This window comes from Myotis yumanensis, unplaced genomic scaffold (assembly GCF_028538775.1).
Source record: "Myotis yumanensis isolate MYYU_CA2020_CCGP unplaced genomic scaffold, mMyoYum1.0.hap1 SCAF_2, whole genome shotgun sequence".
Classification (NCBI taxonomy): Eukaryota; Metazoa; Chordata; class Mammalia; order Chiroptera; family Vespertilionidae; genus Myotis; species Myotis yumanensis.
The window spans coordinates 114,923,130-114,939,486 of NW_027223753.1; the positions used below are offsets into that span (position 1 = coordinate 114,923,130).

General features: G+C 41.8%; 1 protein-coding gene and 1 pseudogene across 1 annotated transcript in view; both read left to right on the top strand.

Annotated features, from left to right (window-relative positions):
- MED12L (mediator complex subunit 12L) overlaps nt 1-16,357 on the top strand; it is a 423,390-nt gene that overhangs the window by 83,973 nt on the left and 323,060 nt on the right. Inside the window, exons 4-5 of the mRNA XM_070405985.1 lie at nt 6,617-6,808; nt 14,892-15,051. Of these exons, the coding sequence (XP_070262086.1) occupies nt 6,617-6,808; nt 14,892-15,051 (352 nt within the window). The remainder of the gene's footprint in view (nt 1-6,616; nt 6,809-14,891; nt 15,052-16,357) is intronic.
- On the top strand, nt 932-2,624 carry LOC139004418 (ADP/ATP translocase 2-like; annotated as a pseudogene).

A 16,357-nucleotide genomic window follows, 5' to 3' on the forward strand; every position in this document is an offset into this window, starting at 1 on the left:
ATTCAGGTCAAATACTTTGGGCAGGAATACTACGTTGCATCACTTGCATCACATCAGGAGCAAGCAATACCGGTTTGCTCTGTTATCGGTTACACCAGTGGTTCTCAACCTTCTGGCCCTTTAAATACAGTTCCTCATGTTGTGACCCAACCATAAAATTATTTTCGTTGCTACTTCATAACTGTAATGTTGCTACTGTTATGACTCGTAATGTAAATATCTGATATGCAGGATGGTCTTAAGCGACCCCTGTGAAAGGGTCGTTCGACCTCCAAAGGGGTCGCGACCCACAGGTTGAGAACCGCTGGGTTACACTGTTTGATCACTTAGGGTGGAGTCTGCATCTCTGTACATCAAGATGTCAAACTCAAAGGCTATCACGGGCCAAATAAACAAGGTTTAAGTTTATGTGGATGGCAAGAAAACAAAAGCTTCAATTTTCATAGAAACGTAGGCTTATTTTGATAGAGACATGCTGAATACAAAGGGCTGAAATAAACGAGTAATCCTTAACATAAAACAATAGAACATTTTAAGAAAAATTAATATTTTTTTTTGAACATTAACTTACCAGACACTGAATAACTGCACAAATTAATAAGTGTAATGCAAATAAACCTATTTTTCTTGTTCTCCGAAAGTGAAATATTTCCTCTTGTGCACACCAAACAAATCAGTACAAGACTAATGATGTGGCAATCGGCTGCTAAAAATATTCACTGCTAGTATTAGTGGAGAGAAATGGTGCGCCTGCGCATAAGGCACATAAGGCGCGTAAAAGAAATGAATGCACCACGATTATAATAATCAGTCATTAGCGAACGTTGTAGTTCGTTATTCATAATTATGTATAACAGGATATTGTAAATTAAGTTACAAAATTTTTATTAAAACATTTCTTACATACCTTCATATTGGCTCGGCTGCAAAAATGTTCATTGTGGGCTGCATGCAGCCTGTGGGCCATGAGTTTGACATGCTTGCTGTACATTGTAACAGTAGTTATCTTTTTCTCATAGTAGACACTATATATTGATATTTTGAGACCATATGAATATCCTATTCCCCAATAGAATTTCATCCTATGATTTTAGATCAATTGATGATTTTTGCTGAGTGATTTTTTTGCTCGTGGATGCAGAATGCTGGTTTTCTAGTTATTATTCCTCATACATTTATTACTTGGCATTCATTTGTAAAGGACACCACATTTATTAGTATCACTTTTAACCCCTGGATTCTCTTTAAATCTGATGTATTATTTTCATTTTTCTTTTTGATGCTAAATTGTCTTACATTTAGACAGTGGGGTGCCTTTAACCTGCCTCTCAGGTCCTTTCTTTTGAGCACTTCCTCAGTTTGACACAGTAACATATTCCAGGTTCATGTCCTTTCCCTGCCCCAGCTCATATCTGAATGCTTGGCATGGTCTTGCTACTGGAGTATCATGACTTCTAGGCCCTTTAAGTGGACAGAGATGGGAAACACGGTTCAATTTCTTTTTCCCCTCTTTTCATTCCTCCCTCACTCCCTCCTTCCCTCCTTTCTCCCCCTTCTTCCTTCCTGCCTCCCCCTTCCCTCAACTCCCTACTCCTTCTCTTCCTCCTCTGCTCTCTTCCATCAGTTCTAACTCAATACCACAGGGTTTTTTCTTTTTCCTATTTCATCTGTGTATCTCCTTTCTCCCAAAGTGAGAATCCTCCATCTTAGCAATAGATATCAATATATTTATTCATTTACTCTATCTTGCAATACACATAAAAAAGTTTTAGAATAAACTATACCGAAGTCTTCAATAACAAAATTATTATGTAAAAATTTCAATTTTTCTACAATACTTCTCTTCTTACACTAACTTTCATTAAGAGTATACAGCCAACTAGAGTGCCCAGCTGGTTACAAGCCCAGTCCTGCAGTTTCCCGCTTCTCTCCTTTCAGTATCATAGATGCGCTGTGTTCTTCATTAAGGACTTCCTGTCAGGTGGAGCAGCTGTGGCCATCTCCCAGCCGGTGGTATCCCCCAGGAGTGGGTGGAGCTGTGGCTGCAGTTGCACCCTGTCAGCAAGTCCCGGCAGATAAGCAAATGCCAGGGCATTGTAGGCTACCTGGGTCCCATACCCAGGGAGCAGGGAGCCCTGTCCTTCTGGCTGGTAATAGATCCTTCCCCGCTCGGGCTCTCAACTTTGTCTCCGAAGATAAATACAAGCACATTGTCCTGGGAGCTGTGGACACGAGAACCCAATTCTGGATCTACTTGCAGGGAATCGGCATCAGGTGGTGCCACTGGGCTCCCCCCTCCTCCCTTTGTGTTTTGTGTATCTTGATTTTGCCCGTACTGGTCTAGCAGCTGATGTGGGCAAAGATGGAGTGAGAGGGAAGTCAGAGTCTCTGGTGACTGCCTGTTTCAGATCTCCAAATCCAGTGAGATTAAGGGTTGTACAGAGCTTCAGGGTGACGGTAGGGTACTGTCACCCACCGAGCTGCCTGCTTCGGCACCTGTGGCACTGCAAAGGAAATGCTTCAGATCTCCAGAATGCACACGTCTTCCTCAGCTGGTCACTGCACAGTCCTGCCCTGGCGATGGCAGGGGTGACTTCATCTCTGTTTCACAAGGTTCCTTGTAGCCTGATGATGCAGTCAGCAGGGAGGAACTAATGTCATGTTCACAGAGTGCTGGGCTGCTGGAGGAAGATTGCTCCTGACTAAGGAGGCAAAGCTTTTACAAGGATGCGTCGTCTAGTATTCTCAGAGGCATGGGTGGTGCTTTTGTACTTGTCTTGTACGATGAAATCAAGAAGTTCCTATACATTATTTCCTAGTCCCCCACCCCCGTGAGCAGGCCTGCCGTATTATGTAGCATACTAGTGGCCTGGTGCATGAAATTTGTGCACATTAAAAGGGAATTAATTAGAGGAAATATTTTAGTATTGCTATTTGCCCTTTCTCTATAATAATAGAAGTGTGAGAGATGAAAGGAAATTAGTAAAATGTATATGAAAATAATATATAAATTTATTAATAAATAAACAGTAACAAAAGGATACAACAGAGGCATGATATAAAAACAACAAAAACATGATATGAAAACAACAAAAACATGATATAAAAACAACAGTGATGCAAACAATGACTGATAAAGTGATTAAACTTATTCTGATATCTCCCTGTACACCACATTAAGAGTGGAAACACTTTCAGAGTGCTTGACTAATTTCCCTTGTGATGAAGTATTTAGAACTTTAACTTTAACATCACATGCTCTTTGAACTCAAGAGAAAGCAACATATAACTGACCATGTGTGAAAACGGGTTTAAGTAGGAATATTCCTACTCTGTCTAGAGTTTGTCCTTGTGATTTATTAATAGTCATCGCAAATGCTGGCATCACGGGAAACTGTCGTCGAATCAATTTAAATGGGAGCCCAGTGTCAGATGGGGACAAATCATTCTTGGAATCAGAATAATCTCTCCCTCTGCAGATCCTGTTAATACTTCAGCTTCGATAATGTTAGGTCGTAATCTTTTGATAATAAATCGGTACCATTACAAAGACCCCATTTACTATTAAGATTTCTCAATAGCATGATGATTGCACCCACTTTCAATTTTAATTTATGACACGGCATTCCCGAAGGAGTAATACTATTAAGAAATTCGATGGCAAAATTTTCCTTTTCAGCATCATCTGTTGAATCAATGGAATCGTCACTCAAATATGTGTGAAAATCTCCATCAAGTATATCTGAAATTTCTTCATTTAATTTTTTAATGTGCCCATTTTTTGGACAAAGAATTGCACATATATATGTGTGTGTATATATTTATATATATATATATATATATATATATATATATATATATATATATTTGATTTTTCACAGAGAGGAAGGGAGAGGGATAGAGAGTTAGTGAGAGAGGAACATTGATCAGCTGCCTCCTGCACACCTCCTACTGGGGATGTGCCCGCAACCAAGGTACATGCCCTTGGCTGGAATCGAACCTGGGATCTTTCAGTCCACAGGCTGACGCTCTATCCACTGAGCCAAACCAGTTAGGGCTAGATATATTTTTAATATTATCTATAGATATACTATTTCCAAAGGCAGCTTCAATAATAGATCCATTACAAATCATTTCATAGGGGAGTTCAATAATATCCATTCCTAAATGAAAACTGCTATCAAGTTTGCCATCTCCAAGTTTTACTAACCATTCACTATAAGCAGAATCCTCTGATCTCATATTTGTTGTAAGAGACAACTTTCTGAAACATCCTCAAACATTGCAGTACTTTAAACTCGTTTGTACTATGGCCGATCGCATACCATGCGGTACAATACTGAGACATTGTCGAAAATCCCCTCCAAGAAGGAGAACTTTCCCACCAAATACCACATTCAAATTCATAATTTCTCTTAGTAATCTGTCTATGGCGTTTATAGCATGACTGGATGCCATGATGCATTCATCAATAATGAGAAGTTGGGCCTTTTTAATAGTTTTAGCAACTTCACTGTTTATATCGAGTCTAGAAATTGAAGTTTCCTTTAATGGAATTGGTAATTTATATTAGGAATGAAAGGTTCTTCCACCAAGAAGTAAATTTGCAGCAATTCCTGTAGACATTGTGGGTAAAACAGTACCACCACGACCTCTAATATAATGTATTAATTTATACAGATATGCAGGGGAATAGGATTCCTAGCTGGCAGGCCCCTGACAGCAAGCTGGCCACGTGTCAATTCCGTGAGGAATGGGGCTCCCTCCTCCCTCCTGTCAGCATCCGGGGTGCAGGTGAATGGGGTTCCTGGCTGGCAGGCCACTGACAGCAAGCTATCCAACAGCGGATTCTGTGAGGAATGGGGCTCCCTCCTCCCTACTGTCAGGGTCTGGTTTGAAGGCCGGCCACGCTCCCTGTTGGGCCAGACCCAGAGTTCCACCACGTAGTGACCTTCGCCTCAGCAACCCAGGACTGACTGCTGCTGGGCGCTCCTGGCGCTCCGAGGGTGGGTTCTTCCCTCAGGCCTCGAGAGAAGCAGCTCTGGGAGGGCGCAGCCATTGCCAAGACGACCCCTTGCAGGACTCACTTCCTTCTGGTTGGTGGAGCCTCGGATGTGACGCGTTACACCCAGGGTTTTTATATAAATAGATCTTGAGCATTCTTGGCAGTCTGTGCGCTATCAGTGGCAACTATTTACTGATTCCAAGTGGGAAGCAATAATATTGATCTGACCAGTTTTCTCTTAAATCCATTTCCATGATGATGATGGGACTCAATTATATTTTTTATTTCAGTCATTCCTGATAAACAACAAATTTGAAGAAATAATAAATATCTGAAAAATAAAAATAGACAATCAAATGTTGTGTTAAAATTTTCTTGAATTAAATGTGTGCTTTTTTCTGTGTGGTTATGTAATAATTAGATATAAAGATATAATTCTTTTAATTTTTTTAAATATATTTTTATTGATTTCAGAGAGGAAGGGAGAGATAGAAACATCAATGATGAGAGAGAATTTTTTTTTAATATATTTTATTGATTTTTTTACAGAGAGGAAGGGAGAGAGATAGAGAGTTAGAAACATCGATGAGAGAGAAACATCGATCAGCTGCCTCCTGCACATCTCCCACTGGGGATGTGGCCGCAACCCAGGTACATGCCCTTGACCGGAATCGAACCTGGGACCCCTCAGTCCGCAAGCCGACGCTCTATCCACTGAGCCAAACCGGTTTCAGCGAGAGAGAATTATTGATTGGCTGCCTCCTGAAAGCCCCCTACTGGGGTCAAGCCCACAACCTGGGCATGTGTCCTTGACCGGAATTGAACCCGGGACCCTTCAGTCCGCAGGCCAATGCTCTATCCATTTAGCAAAACTGGCTAGGGCGATTTGTTGAATTTTTAGATTCTATTTTATCTCCTTCCTTGTTGTCTTTCTCCTTCCTTTGTCCTCTTTTAATTTGGTTGATATGAAAATGCTGCAGTAATCACAGGAGCTTCCTTTGCTGCTTTGCTCCTTTCAGATCAGGTGACAGTAGCGTTCTCTTGAAACACTTGTGCTCATGAAATTGGCAGCCCAATCTAAAATGTTGAATAGTTAATTTAATTGACTCTTGTAATTTTCCATTTAAATAAATTAAATTTCTCTAGATTCTTTTTTAAAAAAGCACTGAGTGTAAATACAGAGTTTGCTTTCCAAAAATACATGCTATTAAGATGAAACAAGAAAAAGAATAATTATGGTGTGATTGATTACTAGGCTTTCTGTGCAACTCCTCTCAGGAAAAATACTCTCTTCAATGGGTGTGCAGTATGAAAAAGGAAAGTACAGCCGAAGATTAAAGCAGAACCCATTCTCTTGACATTCAGGATGCAATTCATTTAATCTTAACAGGATTTCAAAGGTCTTCTCTTTTTCTTGAACTACTTGTTCATAAGAACAAAGGTGCTGTGGCAGTTTTTGCATTAAGTTAGTCAAGGAAATCACAACTCTTGACTTTAAGGACTTAAATTGCCACTTTATTGTCTGATGAGCTGTTTGAAGATAAAGATAAAATACTAATATACATTACTAACATAATTATTTTCTTTAAAAATTTTCTCTTGTTTCCTCAGATTGGAGCTTATTTTAGCAGCATATTAGCTGAGAAACTAAAGCTGAACACTTTCCAGGACAACGGAAAGAAGAAACCACAAGTTAATGCTAAAGATAATTATTGGCTGGTTACCCCTCGATCGCAGAGTGCAATTCATAGTTGGTTCTCTGAATTAGCAGGAAATAAGCCACTTGCTATTTTGGCAAAAAAGGTATAAGTTTTTCTTACATTGTTTTAATTATGGTCTTATAGAAATGAGGATGTTTGAGATAATGTTCAAGTATATACAGTGGAACCTCAGTTCTCGGTCTTAATTTGTTCCAGAAGGCTATTTCAGAAGTAATTTGTTTGAAAATGGAATCATTTTTTCCCCATTAGAAATAATGTAAATGGAATCAATCCATTCCAGACCCCCAAATGATTCCCCGTTTTACCCTTTCTTATAAACAATGCATGTCTAATGCAGCATCTTTGCTTGTTCATATATCACTGCCTCCGAACTGGCTAAACTGCTTTGCCTTTATCCAAATCAACAACAGGTTTTCTACCTCTTCAGTTGCCTGTGATCATTGTTTCTTTCATACCCTCAGCAACATTAGCATTCTTGATGGCCTCTTTATGTTTTAAAATTGTGTTAATGATTGATTTCACTAGCAAACAGAGCATTCTCATCTCCCCTGAAACCCTTTAGTTTTAAGGGTGCCCATCTTCGCTCCTGATGGTAAGATTTCTTTGTCTGGCTTGGTGCAGACCTCAGAGGAGAGGTCCTTTGTTCGTTCCTAAAGCAGCTCTTTGAAAAGAGTACCCACAGCTCCCGTTGCCTTTATTTTGCCTGAGAGTCATAGCTTTGTGTTGCCTTCCATGGATTTCAGTGGTTAAAGGCAACTAAATGCTTGAAAAGCACAACAGTCAGCATAACCACCTCTTGCTACTCAGGTAGTGCCTGTCTCAACACAGCCTGAATCATGTGGCATTTCTTTTCCAGTGGTGATCATGTGCTATGGGTCGGGGTGGAGGGGGTGGGGGGGGGCGGGGAGAGAGACCTCGGTTCTTGTCTTCTTGAAAGAAAAATTTCAATCAAGACACAAAGTGTAGAAAAGCAAGCAAGAATTTATTGACTGCAGCAAAAACACACTTAGGACAGTGAAACAAGGGAGAGCTTAGAAGAAGGAACAGGAGAGCCTAGGCTGGGCTGACTTGGATCACTGGGAAGTCAGAGAAAAGGGGGCCTTGGAGACAGGTTCAGGGGGTTAACCCAGGACTAGCTGCCATTGCCCATTGCTCCCCTGGTTGCAAGTCTCATGGGGTCCCTTAGAGCAGTGATCGTCAACCTTTCAGACCTCATGGACCACCAGTGGTTGGCGGCCCACTGACCAACCGACTGTTGCCTTAGAGGTTAGGGCAGCCGTGGGCAAACTACGGCCCGCGGGCCGGATCCGGCCTGTTTGAAATGAATAAAACTAAAAAAAAAAAAAAGACCGTACCCTTTTATGTAATGATGTTTACTTTGAATTTATATTAGTTCACACAAACACTCCATCCCTGCTTTTGTTCCGGCCCTCCGGTCCAGTTTAAGAACCCATTGTGGCCCTCGAGTCAAAAAGTTTGCCCACCCCTGGGTCAGGGGATACATAGAGGGAAGTAGGGGGAGCCAGGGAGGGGAAGTGTAGAGGGGGAAGGGAATGGCACCGGCATGCTCCCTGGAGAGAGAGGGCGCTGGGACCTTCATTTTTAGGGGTTTTTAAGGCTGGGCATTTAAGGGGGGTCTTTGAGAGGATCAATAGACTATTCATCAGCCTTATGCTGATGTACAAAATGAGATATATTCTCTCTGTCCTTGTGTGTGGCTGGCAAACTGCACTAATTGGATTTCTGTTATTTGTCTCCCAGAGTAGGGTGATTTAAGCTACTTACTCTCTGGTTGGGGAGGAGAAGTGCAAACCATTTACTCTTAAGTGTCCTTGGTTTAGGGAAGATAGGATTTAATTAGGTGGCCACAAACTACTGTTTAACTGTCTGTCTCAGTTTCCCTATTCCGCTTGTCCTGGAATTTTCCTAGCTTCTTACTATTCTATAACGCATGTACCACTTGGGCACACTGTGGCCTATGCAAGGTATCTGGAGGCCAGACAAGTCAAAGGACATCCTTCCATAGTCGATAGTCATTGGCTTTCTAACAATAGTCCATACCCTCCATGTCAGATAGTATCTCCAGCTCCTACGTGGCCAGACTGACATCTTTCTTTCTAGGTTTTCCTTTTTAAAACTTTTTGGAGTACATTTTGTGGATGTATCCTGGAAGGAAGTACTGGTGAGGAATTGAGGCCCTTGCTTTAGGGATGCAGTGGTCTCATCTTGTAGATGGGAGATGAATTAGGGTGCAGTGTAGTAGCCATTGTTCTTCTCTCTTTATTAGGAGCTTCCTCTGGCCAAGTCAGGTGTTCCTCGGGTAAGTCCTGGCATTAATTCTTTGCAAGGTTAAAAATATTTTCTTGACAGGAAACCAAGATGGCGGCATAGGTAAACACTGGAAATTGCTGCCTCCCACAACTACTTCAAAAATACAACTAAAAGACAAAACGGACATCATCCAGAACCACAGGAAGGCTGGCTGAGTGGAAATTCTACAACTAGAAGGAAAGAGAAGAGCACACTGAAACTCAGAGGAAATGTGGAAGTAAAGTGCAGAGGTACGGAGGTGCACGTGGAAAGGGCTGGCAACTGAGGACACAGTTGTCTTTTTCAATCTGGAGGGAGTCTCAAGCTCCCAACTGCTCTGAACTCCAGTTCCGGGCGAGTCTCTGGGGACCCAGACTCATACAGGGAGAAACTGGACTATCTGGCATCGGTCGGAACTCGAGGGCGGCTTTCTCTCATAGGTGCTTGCAGGGATTACCGGGACACTGAGACCCGGGGCCTCTTAGGGCAGGGCTGAGGATCAGCCATAGCTGTTTGCTCCGCCCTGTTGATTCCCTGAGACCCCGCCCCACTCAAGCTGTGCGCAGAGACTTTTGCATATGAAAGGCCTGGCCCTTTGCAATCTGAAAATTACCTAACAAACTGCAGCTGGGTCAGAGAGACCCAGAACTTCCAAAAGAAGGCCCAAGGCCCCACAGCAGCTTGCATTGCTTCACAGCTGGGCCTCATCTGGGCACCTCCAAACCCCAAACAAAGAAGAGGAATCTGCAGATCTCTCCATAGCTCCTGCTGGGTAGCCTCAGGCAGAGGCTAAATTAGCACCTCCTTAGATATCCAAGAGCCAGTGTACCCAGTGGTCAGAGTGGGACCATCCAGATTACAACTTCTCAGATCCATGAGGGACACACTCAGGGTGCAGACTCAGTGAACACCAAAGCCCCACTGAAGCAAATCCTGCCCCAGAAGGGTGTCTCCAGCACAGAAGTTCTCCCACTGTAGACACAGCTGATTCTCACAGCCAATTGGCCTGGAGGTCAATTCCTCCCAGTGATACCTACAACAATCAAGGCTTAACTACAACAAGACTGTGCACAAAGCCCACAAAGGGGTGCACCAAGAGTGTCCACCTCAGGTAATTGTGGAAGCGGAGCCACTGGGCCCTATAGGACACCTAGCACACAAAGCCATTCTATCAACAATAGGGAAGCATAAAAAATGTGGAGACAAAGAAACAGGTCACAAATGACAGAAATGGAGGAAAGCAAACTACTGGATATAGAGTTCAAAACCACACTTGATTCAGACACACTTTTAAGGTTTTTCAAGAATTTTCTAGAAACCGCCAATAAATTTAGTGAGACCCTCAAGAAATCTAGTGAGACCCTTGAGGTTATGAAAAAGGACCAACTAGAAATTAAGCATACACTGACTGAAATAAAGAATATTATACAGAGTTCCAACAGCAGACTAGAGGATTGCAAGAATCAAGTCAAAGATTTGAAATACGAAGAAGCAAAAAACACTCAACCGGAAAAGCAAAAAGAAAAAAGAATCCAAAAATATGAAGATAGTGTAAGGAGCCTCTGGGACAACTTCAAGCGTACCAACATCCGAATTATGGGGGTGCCATAAGAAGAGAGAGAGCAAGATATTGAAAACCTATTTGAAGAAATCATGACAGAAAACTTCCCCTACCTGGTGAAAGAAATAGACTTACAAGTCCAGGAAGCGCAGAAAACCCCAAACAAAAGGAATCCAAAGAGGACCACACCAAGACACATCATAATTAAAATGCCAAGAGCAAAAGACAAAGAGAGAATCTTAAAAGCAGCACAGTCAGTTACCTACAAGGGAGTACCCATACGACTGTCAGCTGATTTCTCAACAGAAACTATGCAGGCCAGAATGGAGTGGCAAGAAATATTCAAGGTGATGAATGCCAAGAACCTACAACCAAGATTACTCTACCCAGCAAAGCTATCATTCAGAATTGAAGGTCAGATAAAGAGCTTCACAGATAAGGAAAAGCTAAAGGAGTTCATCACCACCAAACCAGTATTATATGAAATGCTGAAAGGTATCCTTTAAGAAGAGGAAGAAGAAGAAAAAGGTAAAGATACAAATTATGAACAACAAATACACATCTATCAACAAGTGAATCTAAAAATCAAGTGAATAAATAATCTGATGAACAGAATAAACTGGTGAATTAATATGATCAGGGACATAGAAAGGGAGTGGACTATTCTCTGGGGGAGAAAGGGGTGTGGGGGTTGCGGGAAGAGACTGGACAAAAATTGTATACCTATGGATGAGGACAGTGGGGGGTGCGGGTTAAGGGCAGAGTGTGGGGTGGGAACTGGGTAGAGGGGAGCTATGGGGGAGGGAAAAAAGAGGAACAACTGTAATAATCTGAACAGTAAAGATTTAATTTAAAAAATATTTTATTTTTCTTCTTTTTTTTGTTTTTCATTTTTTGTTAATCCTCACCTGAGGATATTTTTCCATTGATTCTTAGAGAGAGTGGAAAGAAGGGGGAGAGACAGAGAGAAACATGGATGTGAGAAAGACACATTGATTGGTTGCCTCCCGCATGTGCCCCAACCAGGGCCGGGGATCAAGCTGTACCCGGTATGTGCTCTTGATTGGAATCAAGCCCAGGAACCTTCAGTCCATGGGCTGACACTCTATCCACTGAACCAAACTGGCTAGGGCAAACATGTTTTCTTTACAAAACCATTGAAGGTATTTTGAAGTATTCATTTCTTGGGCTTTTCAAAAGTTTGTCCCCCTCCCTTCTCCAGCATGTAAGCTTCTTGAGACAGTGAAATCTCTTTCTGAGTTGGGTGAAAGAATGCATTCTCCACATGTTCTTCATATTAGAAAGTTTAAATACTTCTTTAATTTCTGGTATTTATCTGTGAGATGGCTTAATGCAGAAGACCTTCATTTTCCTGCTAAGATCATGAATCATCTTCCAGCTCTGATAGAGAGTTCAGAGTAGTTCTATATGGGATGGATCAGGTTTCTGGGCCTGAGTTCTGTTACTATAAAGCTCCACAGCTCCCAAGTATGTAGCCATGGAGAGGGAAACAATGGCCTGCGAAGGGCCTTTTAACTCAGGCTCAAGGATGGATTTGGAGAAGGAGATTTTTGGCCCCTAGGGATACCCTTCTGGCTCTCGCACAGTTCACTATTTCTGATCAGGTATTCACTTCAGGTGTCTGCGGTCTATGGGTTTCCTTTGGCCTATACCACTGTTTAGTGAGCCGCTGATGCTGATGGTAGCATTTATCCAAGGGGAAAGGGCATGCCAGGATGGAAAACCATCACATGCTAGGTGTCTTAGTTTTCTTTTGGTGCTTACATGCAGGTCTGGCTTGATTCAGACACCAAGCAGCTGCAGGGGATTGCCTAGGTTCAGCTACAAGTTCAAGTCAGACGGTTTCTTTGTTCAAAATAGAATCCATCACTGTAAGGAAGTTCACTCGGGGTAAATATATTTTCCTTCCTGAGTTCGCCCAAGCTGTATATTGACAAATCCATCAATGTGTGTCCTTTCCTTAATTAACTTTCTTCACGTATATTCTTCTACATCCTAAAGCCCTTGATTTGAGTCAACCATTTCTTAGGGCTCTGCCATAGAGGTTTGCCTTCTGTTCTTATCCTAAGACCTGTGGCTCTGTTTTGTTTGCTATTTCATCTAAACATTTCACTTGTTCAAAAACTTTTTGTTTCCTCCTGTCAATTTCAATTCAAAAGAAATACTTTAGGCATCTACAAAAGATGCTATCATTTCTTTGGAGATGCTAACTTTACTTTTTGCATTTGCCTATTTTTTTAGGTCATGGTATTATAATCTTTGGTATGTTTGATTAAGAGGCAGCCAGACCCCCAAACTGTGTTCTGAGTGAGAAGCAGCCACTCAGATCTTGAACTGAATAAATGATAATAAACCTGAGCCTTATGCTCCCTGAAAGATGTGCCTTGTAAGTTACATTTTCAAGAGATTATTTTTTTAAATTAATGCTTACCTGAAATTATTTTTTCCATTGATTTTTAGAGAGAGTGGGAGGGAGGAGGAAAGAGAGAGAAACATCAATGTGTCTCCTCGATTGATTGCTTCCGTACATGTCCTGACTCAGGCCAGAGAACACACCTGCAACCAAGATACATGCTCTTGACCGGGAATTGAACCCGAGACCCTCAGGTGTGCAGGCCAGTGCTGTATCACTGGGCATACTGGCCCGGACTCCAGACATTATTTTGTTAAAATGTATTGCTGTGGTCTGCAGAAAGGAGCCCTTACAGCTGTGGCCTGTACTCTTCACCTCCCTTTCAGTCAGCTTTGGACGTGTAGTTGCCTCGCCGGGGTATGTTCTCAAGTCAGCACCCAAGGCAGGAACTGCACACAACTACAAGTCTGTTAAAGGGCCCATAAGAGACAGTATGTGGACACACTGCTTCTCAGTGCAGTCAGCTTTGCTTCAGTGTTGGAGCAGCTTGATGTTTCTTTGGTAAGACCCAGGTGATTTCAAGTGAAGTCAGATGACATTGCTTTGTTTTATAAAAAATACTCATCTTTTATTTCTGGGATCACACTTTGTACCAAATATATGGATAGTCAAATTTATAACATATGTATGATAAAAAAATCCACTGACTAAACAAGGATTTGGTTAACTAAGAGAAAAATGCTATGCTATATGAACCAGTTAGCTGGTTTGAAGCCTTGATTTCCAGCACAAAATCAAACAAGAGTGTGGGGCAGAGAGACTGAGGCTCAATGTCCATGGTGTGGTATTTAGGATCCTCTTAGGAGAGGTCACGTTCATGGCTTGAAAACAATTTGGCTGGCATGGAGAAATCTTTGGAATTGGCAACAAAAACAAAACTTGTTATAATTTTGATACATGTAATTCTTTTGCTTTACTTTTCCAACCACTCAGTGAGATGGACCTGGTTGGTATTATCGCATTCATAAATGAAGAGCCTGGCAGGGATGGGTTTAGCCAAACAGGCTGGTGCCACGAATGGAACAGTGAGGCCCTCGTCCCTCCTGTGAGAAGGGGGGTGGGGGAGCTGCCTGCCTCTCCCTGTCACTGCTTTGGTCCTGCTGTGTCACAGCCGGTAAACCTTTGTCCACTCTTACTCTAGTTTCAGAAATGTATATAGATAAGCGAGGTTGTCCTAGCATATTTATGAGGAATTCTAAGAGTGGATTAATTCCTTCAAATCATGTGGCTGTACATGGGGATACTAATTTGCTAAATAGTACCTTTGTGGTCTAAAGGAAATAATTAACTGCCTCAAGTGCCTACTTTCCATCAGCGAATTAATTACCCACCTATTTCTAGCTCAGTGTTTATTAGGCAAATTCACTGTTCCATCATTTTAGCCTCTATTTTAAATTTTGGGCTAAAGGCACTTTTAAAAGCTTTGTGGAAATTGTTAATTCTTATGAACTGGTACAGTTGAAAAACTTTCTACAAAAAAGTGTTCTTGAAAGAAATGTAGAGTGGGGACAGTTTCTCACTTGACCTGTCTGTTTCAATTTTGGGATAAACTCAGAGGACTGTCATGAAATTATTATTTTTTTCTATTTTGTTGACAAGATGAGTAGCTTTCACCATCTGACAATTTGCAGGTAATTTATTTTTATAAGGAAGAAAGCACAGCTGATAAAATTGTGTTGCCAATGTGCTAAACATAGTTTTGATTATATTTTCTTAGTCAAAATTTGCTTAAAATCCATTAAGGATATACTTTTTAAAGAAGGATATACTTTCTTATAACCAGAAGGAACTTATAGTCTCTTTCTTTTGCTGATGGTGAACATAATATGTGATTATTATAAATATGTTATTTCTTTTCAGGTTCCCATCCTTAGTAAAAAAGAAGATGTTTTTGCATATTTAGCTAAATATTCAGTGCCAATGGTTCGAGCAATGTGGCTTATCAAGATGACTTGTGCCTATTATTCTGCTATTTCTGAAGCTAAAATTAAGAAACGCCAGGCTCCTGATCCCAATTTGGGTGAGTGAGAGGGTATGATATGCTGCATGTTTCATTACTGATTCTACACGCAGTTGCTGCTTGCGCTCTCTGTACACAGTGCTGCAAGGTGAGTACTGAGCAGGTTCATGGCAAGGCTAAAAGTCACTCATGGTGCGGGTGGAGAAGCTGGTCGTTGCCCACACAGTCCCAGGATCTTGATTCCATCAGCAGGTTCTAGGGATATTGCTTCAGAATTGTCCTGCATCCGTACACTTCACCACCCTCTTTATGACCTTATAATAATTTCTTACTGCAATTAGGATGAACGCCATATTCGTTGCCATGGCATCGAGGCCATCTATGATTTAACCTCCCTTCCCAAGATGTCCCGGCCAGACTGCCGTCCCTCTGTCCTCACTCCTGCCGTGCTCCATCCTTTCTCAGGGCTTCTGCATTTTCTCCTCCTGGTACTCGGGTTGCTCTCTAGGGTATTTGCATCCCTCCTCCTCTTCACTGAGGCTTTGGCTCAAATGTCATTTCCTCAGCAGGATTTCTCTGGACACCTGGCTAAGTAGCATTTCCTCTCTCTCCCCTTCCTCCCAGTTACAGTCTCAAGTGTTCTTACTTTATCCATAGCACGCTTCACTGTCTGAAATTTTCTTTAAAAATTTTGCGCCTGTCACCCTCCCCTCACTCCCCCATCTCCCACGCACGCACACAGCACACATACTGGCTCATGACAGGTGTTTACTGAATGAACTGAAGGTAGGGCATTTCTAGTGAGAGTCTTCACTCTTCGGTGACTAGACAGTGACTCCTTGAGGTGGTGCTGAAGCGAGCTTTCTAACAGGCTTGATACTACACTAGAAATGTGCACAGGGAATTGTACATCGTGATGTCCATTTCAAAATTAAGTATTCAAATAATTCTTTATGAAATTAAAACATGTTGTTTATGATTGTGTAAAGGAGACCCAGCTGTGAAGCTCTGAGGGGCAGGGGCAGAAAGCACCCGCCCTCAGATGCGAGGCAGGTGGGCTGTGAAGTGGTTGTAAAAGCATAAAAACATCCCAAACAAACAAAAAATGCATTTATGGTTGTCCTTTTGAGTTCAGTATCTTGTGTGTTAAAACAAATAAGCAAAACTAAACTGCACTTAAAACATCACTGTGTGTGTGTGCGTGTGTGTGCATGTGCACGTGTGTGTGTCCAGGGGAAAAGAGCTGGGAGGAAATTACCCACAATTAATGTGCTTGTCTTTGAGTGTTGTCTCAACCTTATATTACTTCTGCACTTCTGACTTGAATATTTTTCATTAGCTTATTATTTTATTGAGGGAAACAAAA